This window comes from Sinocyclocheilus rhinocerous, unplaced genomic scaffold (assembly GCF_001515625.1).
Source record: "Sinocyclocheilus rhinocerous isolate Xijiao unplaced genomic scaffold, SAMN03320098_v1.1 scaffold4307, whole genome shotgun sequence".
Taxonomy (NCBI): Eukaryota; Metazoa; Chordata; class Actinopteri; order Cypriniformes; family Cyprinidae; genus Sinocyclocheilus; species Sinocyclocheilus rhinocerous.
The window spans coordinates 125,821-134,338 of NW_015642331.1; the positions used below are offsets into that span (position 1 = coordinate 125,821).

The window sequence follows — 8,518 nt, forward strand, 5'->3', positions numbered from 1 at the left end:
TGTATGAAAGTGTTTTCTGTTGCCACGAAAATATTCTTTCTAGAGTTGATATGAACTTACACTGAACGTTCGCTGGATGAACAGATTGGTTGATGGCAATTTAATTCTGCTACAGTTACTACTGGCAGCTCATATAAATAATTGTAATTAATCATAATTAATTGTAATTATTTATTTACATTTCCCTTTTGAGCTAATTTGCTACACTGCTGATACAGGAATCCTGCACAACTTTAGTATACCCAAATTCTAAAACTCTTTGAAACACTGACAGCTCAGACAGCTTTATCTCTTAACTTTATTACGCATAAAGCAACATCAGCATAGTTGTTCAAGCATTTTATCAAGTAATCATTTTCATAACAGTTTTTCCAACCCAGTTTCTTCATTACTCTGTGAGATAAAATGGAAACCTGCTGAATACAGAAAAAAATGTTACCAGTTGCTGAAGAGGTGGTGGTTGTTGTACACTATATGCATTCTTGGTCCTGAGGGTGTCATAAGCACATTTCTGAAAGCACGCACATACAACACGTGTTGTTTCTAGCAAACTCACCTATTAGATTTGGTTGGGAGGGACTTATAGTTCAATAAATAGTGATCTATCAGAGCTAACCATTATTCAATCAGACACTCTTCACAGACAGCTGGTGTGTAAGAATATTCATACTTTTGTATAAATTTGGGTCTTGAAATTGTTTGAAAAAAAAAACAAAAAACTCTGAAGTAATGTATTATTTTGTTGCTATTAGATCTTCTGTGAGGTTCAATCCAGCAGTCCAGGTGAGCTGATTTTAGTTTCAGGTAATTAACTGTTTTAGTTGATTTTGGTTATATTTGTTTCAGATGTTTAATAATGAATTGTTGGTAAAATGATTCAATTAATTGATTAATCATAAACGTTAATAGCACAAAACAGATGTAGAGGACACCAAAAACAATGTGTGCACAACCTTACTTTAAAATGATAGTCAATTAAGTTATGACTACTACGCCAGATGTAAACGTCCGCAGATTTGCCAATTTCAAAGTGATAAGCTACATACAGTTATTGAAGTATTAAACAGTCACCTGCACTTTATTATTGGAAAGTTTTGCTGTTTTGCGGTATGAGTGCATATTTGGGGTTAATGCAGTGGTGTCCAGACTTGTTCTTGAAGAGCCACTGTTCTGCAGAGTTTAACTTAATTAAGCTAAGGGTTTAAACCCTAATTAAACACACCTGATTCAGCTAATCAGGGTCACTAGAAACGTCCAGGCAAGTGTGTTAGAGCTGGTTGGAGCTACACTCTGGATGACACTGGCCCTCCAGGAGTAGGATTGGACACTCCTGGGTAAATGCATAATGCATGTATGTATGTGTGCAAGTGACAAATCTGTCAACTCTCCTCTGGCCATCGGGCAGTTATTGTCGAGCTCTGATCGATAAGGATCTAATATGTTGGGTTGGCAGTATAAATTAAATAAATGCATTCATTTCTCATTTTAACTTTTGGATAAGGAAAGTAAAGAGTGGACTTAAAATATTTCCTATCCTGTAACTCCCTCTAGTGGACAGCATTTCAGCTTTTATTGCTCAGCCAATGTAAGTCTATGGGATTTTTGATTGTCAATTCCGACCAGTTAGAAAATACATAGCAACAAACTACAGAAGGTCTTTGCCGAGATTGATCCTTGTAACATTACAGCAGGAGGAGATAGTCAACAACAACAAAAAAAAGTCTCAGAGGAATAAGTTTATATAGCTTTGTCAAGCCAACATAATTAAAAGATTGATTGTATTTGTTTTAGCAAGTAATTTATTAATTTAATAACTTTCCTATAATTACATTTATTTATACATTTGGAGGTTTAGTCCTCCATAATAACTGAATCATTATGTTTCAAAATGTTCATGGCAAAACAAGAAGCTTCAATGCTTTTTTCAATGCGTTTTGATGTTAAGAATTCATATTATTATAATGGTCTATAAGCAAGTTGAGCAAAATATGTGATGCACTTGTGATTAGTTACATGCTATATACTTATATTGTCTGAATGAGACCTTTGTGGAGAAACGTGACTATAAACAAAAAATAATTTTGAATGTTTTGTGCTATATTTTAACTCACAGTCACAGCTTCAAACTATGCAATTTCCCCCCCATCAAATTCAAACAAAGGATGTTGAATTGATGAATGAACATTAGTTGGGGTATTAAACTTTTATTATTATTATTATTTTAATATTGCTTGTTTTGATCATAGTCAACAGCACAATCTGTCTTTATCCCAGATATTAATAATGTGTTCCCAAGATGTTTGATCTGCTGAGCAACAGCATCTTTAAGCCAATGTGAATCAGACCTGCAACACTACTGTAACTGAATCACTTTTACCTATCCAGTATCTTCGTACATGATTTTAGACATTCTTTAACAAATCTTCCAGTGTTGAAACAGTTATTTAAAAAAAAGTACAATACAGTTTATGAAAAATACTTGTCCAGGAACTAGTTTGTGATTGGGTCAGTGTTTAAGTTTAAATTAACCGATGTATTCATTTCTATTACACTAACAACATGTACATCCTGATTAATATGGGAAATTGCTCATATTCCAGTTTTGTGGGGAAATAATAAATAAAAAAATAAAAAACATCTGAATGAATGTAATTATTATTATTATTATTATTATTATTAATTTGTGTGTGTGTGTGTGTGTGTGTCTGTTTAGCAGATTACTGAGCAGTTGTGTAGAGCTTCAGTGAGTTGGAGACATGGGTGACTTCCCGGTGAGTTAAAAATGTGTTCTAGCATTTTATATGGGAGAGAAAAAATGATTTACCTGCAATCATTTCATTGTAATGTGTAAGAAAAAAAAATAAAAAATAAAGTATTTAAAATCTATACCCAGATAGCAAAATTCCTGAGGCCCAGATCAGGCCCACACCTGACACTTTCATCTGGCCCACATACCGCGTGGAATGATAGCACCTGGGTGGTCCGCTCATGTTTGCCAGATTTGTGCCACGAGCAAGCCAAAATAAGGCTCAGTGTCAGCCATGAATAAACCAAATAAAACAGAGCCTGCCCAAATCTGGGCCACATTGATTTTAATTCTGGCCCAGATACGGCCCACATACTGTGAAGAATGATGGCATTTGGGTGGACCACTCCTGTTTGCCAGATTTGGGCCACAAGCAAGTCAACATCTGAATGAATGTAATTATTATTATTATTATTATTATTATTAATTTGTGTGTGTGTGTGTGTGTGTGTCTGTTTAGCAGATTACTGAGCAGTTGTGTAGAGCTTCAGTGAGTTGGAGACATGGGTGACTTCCCGGTGAGTTAAAAATGTGTTCTAGCATTTTATATGGGAGAGAAAAAATGATTTACCTGCAATCATTTCATTGTAATGTGTAAGAAAAAAAAATAAAAAATAAAGTATTTAAAATCTATACCCAGATAGCAAAATTCCTGAGGCCCAGATCAGGCCCACACCTGACACTTTCATCTGGCCCACATACCGCGTGGAATGATAGCACCTGGGTGGTCCGCTCATGTTTGCCAGATTTGTGCCACGAGCAAGCCAAAATAAGGCTCAGTGTCAGCCATGAATAAACCAAATAAAACAGAGCCTGCCCAAATCTGGGCCACATTGATTTTAATTCTGGCCCAGATCCAACACCTTTCTCCGGCCCAAATACTGTGAAGAATGATGGCACTTGGGCGGTCCGCTCCTGTTTGCCAAATTTGGGCCACAAGCAAGGCATAGGTAGGCCGCATGTCATCCATGAAAATAAATAAATGAAATAAAGTAGAACTGGCCCAAATCTGGGCCACATTTATTTTAATTCTGGCCCAGATCCGGCCCAGATCCAACACCTTGCTCCGGCCCACATACTGCGTGGAATTTGGCAGTGGTCCACAAGCAGGCCACTACACAGCCACATTTTAGCTAATAATGAACTAAATAAACCATAAATATACATTATCTGGGCCACACTAATCCTTAAGTGAGTTATGCATCAACAATACTCAACATTGTAAAGAGAAATTTAAAAAGTCCTCCATAAATGTTCAAATAAGTTCCAGAATTGTGTCCTACTTGATAAAATCATCCCGACCCAAGTTTTGCACAAGCAGCAATTAAAATGTCACAGATAAATATTCAAAGACACATTCCAAAACTGTTCTTCACAAGTTTGAACTTAAATGCTTCTCACTCAGACTCTACCTACACAGTAAGTCTGTGAGTGTCATAGCTACGCTGTGTTAAAGAGCGCACAACGAAGATGAAAGGTTATATATCATAAATCTTTAATCCAACAAGGGTAAATCCAACAAATACAATGTAGCACAGCAACATTTAAGACATTTAGACATAAGACCAGACAAACTCAAAGTGAACATACAGGAACTTAAGTACTCAGAACAAACAACAGAACAAACAGATAATTAACTAGATACACCTGGGGCCCATTCTTCGTACGTCGCTAACTCAGTTAGCTAGATTTGATTGTTGACGATTTGACATGATCTTGGATTATTTGGTTCTTAGAATCTTATCCTGGACTTGCTGTCATAGCAACAGGTCCGTAAGCTTAATCATGCTCGGGAGCAGGCTTATGTCATGTAAACAGGATTAGATTGTATCTTTTTATGTGGAACTGATATTTAAAATCTATACCAGCCACTGCTATTTTATTACAAGAGTACCCTACTAATCCAGGGACAATCATTTAGTCAAGTCAAGTCAAGTCAGCTTTATTTATATAGCGCTTTTAACAATACAGATTGTGTCAAAGCAACTGTACAGCATTCATTAGGAAAATAGTGTGTCAATAATGCAAAGTGACAATAGTAAACACTCATTTTTCAGTTAAAGGCAGTTCTTCATTGAATTCAGTGACGTCATCATCCAGCTCAGTTCAGTTTAAATAGTATCTGTGCAATCAGGTCGACGATATCGCTGGAAATGAAGTATTATTTAAAATAATAATAATTTAAAAATTAATTTGAAAATAATATCATAATGTTGTGTAATATAATACTATAGACACAGCCAGTTTTACACATTGAAAGATTTATTTGTGATAAAATAATTGCTTTATAATTGTATTAGAGTCTTACACACATGCTGTACAGTTCATCTGAGTCGTGCATTCATTTGAGTAGTGACAGATATTATGGGAGTGGCTTGATGGAGCACAGGAGATGCAGATAACATGATCTTGACCCTTAGGAAACTTTAATTAATGCTGTCACATAACAAACCTGCTTCAAAGATAAAATTACAAGAATTGCTAATTACAACATTGAAATAATAATGTAAAGCCTGTACATATACTAGAAATCGTGAATCATTTAAAAAAAATAAAATAAAATAAAAACGGAGCACATTTAATTTATCTATTATAACATTTTTGTAGTTTTGTTCACTTGGCTGTTTCCTTATAAAGGTCCAGAAATTCAAGGTCAAGTTTTTTTGTCAGGTGTCTTTTTTTAATTATAAGATGTCATTATGCTGCTGTCTTGCCGCCAGCCAATCGCTGCATTGCTGAGCGTGGTTTTAAGTATTGATACACCTGCCCTTTACGGGGAGCACGAGAACGTGCAGTAATCTTAGACGGCTTAATCCAGATATTTCAATCAAATCCGCAAAATTTTTGAATAACCAAATTAGCCAGAGATCAGTTATCACGATTAGAGGATCTGGCATGTTTCAAATCATCTCCGATGTATTAAGCGAGGTACGAAGAACGGGCCCCTGAACAGAATAATACAATCAATACAACAAGGGAAACAGTGCAAAAGGAAAACAAAGTCCAAATTAACAGAAACCGTGACCGTAAGAGTACAATCATTATAGTGCACTTCTGTTTTTATGCTGCACAGTACACATATTAAAAAAAAAGCCATTAAAAGCATGTTTCAAAAAATAAATTGCTGCGTATGTAGCCTTCTTAAGACTCACATCCAGATCACCCTGCATCAGTTAACTGTGTTGCATCCTACTAAAAGTAGCCAAATTCTATTAGGCCATATTTACAATTTCAAGCTTCCATTTCAATTAGCCAATGTCAAGTGTTACAACCAGAAGTGGTCCTCATCTGTTTTATAATATATGGGGCATATTTGCCATGTCAAATGTGGGACAAGTTGGCTTACACACTAATTAGCCAATGCTGACTGTGCCAAATTGTTATTAAAAGGTTAGTTCACACAAAAATTTAAATTAGGCCATAAATTACTCACCTTCAAGTCATCCTAGGTGTATATGACTTTCTTCTTTCAGACGAATCCAGTCGGAGTTATATTAAAAATTGTCTTTGATCTTTCAAGCTGTTTAATGGCACTCAGCGGATGTTGCAGTGCTTCAGTCCAAAAGAAGTGAAATAAAAAGTGCCCCTCCATTAAATAAAAAAGTGTCTCGCACGGCTCTGGGGGGTGAACAAAGGCCTCCTGTAGCGAATCGATGCGTTTTTGTAAGAAAAATATCCATATTCAAAACATAATAATCACTTTAATCTAGCTTGCGCTCACTGTTGTACACGGAAGCAGCTCCGGGAGCATGACGTATGAGTTCAGCGCTGCGCATGCGCCAGTGAGTCTCGTGAAAACCAACGTTTGTTAACAGGAGCAAAGGAAGCAAAGTTTCCTTACTTTAGCAAAGGAAAACCAGTTTCCTCTTGGCTTATATCGAAATCCTCCGACATTCTTCTTTACAAATGCTCATTTTGTACTTCTAATTAGTGACCGTTGTTATGTTTTTTTCTCTCCCCTGCGCTTCCACATTCGTCACTTCTGAGCGGCGCATGCACAACGCCGAACTTATACGTCATCCGCCCAGAACTGCAAGCTAGATTAAATTGATTATTACATTTTAAATGTGGTTATTTTTCTTACAAAATCGCATCGATTCACTAAAGGGGGCCTTTGTTCACCCCCCGGAGCCGTGTTTTTTTTTTTTTATGGAGGGGCACATTTTATTTCACTTCTTTTGGACTGAAGCACTGCAACACTCGCTGAGTGCCATTAAACAGCTTGAAAGATCAAAGACAATTTTTAATATAACTCCGACTGGATTCGTCTGAAAGAAGAAAGTCATATACACCTAGGATGCCTTGAGGGTGAGTAATGCATGACCTAATTTTCATTTTTGGGTGAACTAACCCTTTAATTATATGGGCAATATTTGTCATTTTATATGCTGGCCACATTTGTGGCATCATATAAGGGCCACTTTAGGCTCACAGCCAGATTAGCCAGTGCTCACAGTGCCATATCTTTGCCAAAACTTGCCCAGATATGTTTTACACCTGGGAAAAATGTATGGCATAATATAAGGGCCACTTTAAATTCACAGCCACATTAGCCAGTGCTTACCATGCCATATATTTGCCAAAACTGGCCCAGGTACAGTTTAGGATAACTGGGCCACATTTGTGGCATCATATGTGGGCCACTTTAGACTCACAGCTACATTAGCCAGTGTTCACTGTGCCATATCTTTGCCAAAACTGGCCAGATATATTTTATACCTGGGCAACATTTATGGCATCATATAAGGGCCACTTTAAACTCAAAGCCACATTAACCAGTGCTTACTATGCCATATATTTGCCAAAACTGGCCCCAAATATGTTTTATACCTGGGAAAAAATTATGGCATAATATAAGGGCCACTTTAAATTCACAGCCACATTAGCCAGTGCTTACTGTGCCATATCTTTGCCAAAACTGGCCCAGATACGCTTTAGGATAACTGGGCCACATGTGTGGCATCATATAAGGGCCACTTTAGGCTCAAAGCCACATTAGCCAGTGTTCACTGTGCCATATATTTGTCAAAACTGGCCCAGATACAGTTTAGGATAACTAGGCCACATTTGTGGTATCATATAAGGGCCACTTTAGGCTCACAGCTACATTAGCCAGTGCTCACGGTGCCATATCGTTGCCAAAACTGGCCCAGATATGTTTTAATGTACCTTGGCCACATTTGCTGAAACATATGTGGACCACATTTGGTTTACACCCTGATTAGCCTTTGTCGATTGTGCCACATTTTTGCCAAAGGTGGACCACATTTGGTTGGCACTATTTGGGCCATATTCACTATTTACCACATGGCCACCTTAGGGTCACATTCAGATTACACATTGCCGTGAACACCACATCTTTGCCTACAGAGGCCCACATCAAAAAAGTGATGGGGACAATATTGACCCTAGTAAAAAGTGGCAGGGACATGTCCCACCCGTGAATTACGCCTATATTTTTGGAAAATGCACATTAAAATAAGGTAAGGAACTATCCTAACTTTGCACGTAAACTCTTCTATTAATCTAGTGCTGAGTATGTGAATACATGTAATCAGGATTACATAATCAGATTCCAAAAATTAAGTACTTGTAATTAGATTATATTTCATTTTAAAATACTCAATCAGACCAATCAGACTTTTTATTGATTATATTACATATTCAAGCAATAGCAATAAATTATAATTAAAACACTTTTTACACTTTTTC

At 36.8% G+C, this 8,518-nt stretch overlaps 1 protein-coding gene across 1 annotated transcript in view; it reads left to right on the forward strand.

Annotated features, from left to right (window-relative positions):
- Positions 1-3,252: 3,252 nt before the first annotated feature.
- LOC107755797 (probable serine/threonine-protein kinase DDB_G0280717) overlaps positions 3,253-8,518 on the forward strand; it is a 29,780-nt gene continuing 24,514 nt past the window's right edge. The window contains exon 1 of the mRNA XM_016572717.1: positions 3,253-3,324. Within this exon, the coding sequence (XP_016428203.1) occupies positions 3,310-3,324 (15 nt within the window). The 5' untranslated portion in view covers positions 3,253-3,309. The remainder of the gene's footprint in view (positions 3,325-8,518) is intronic.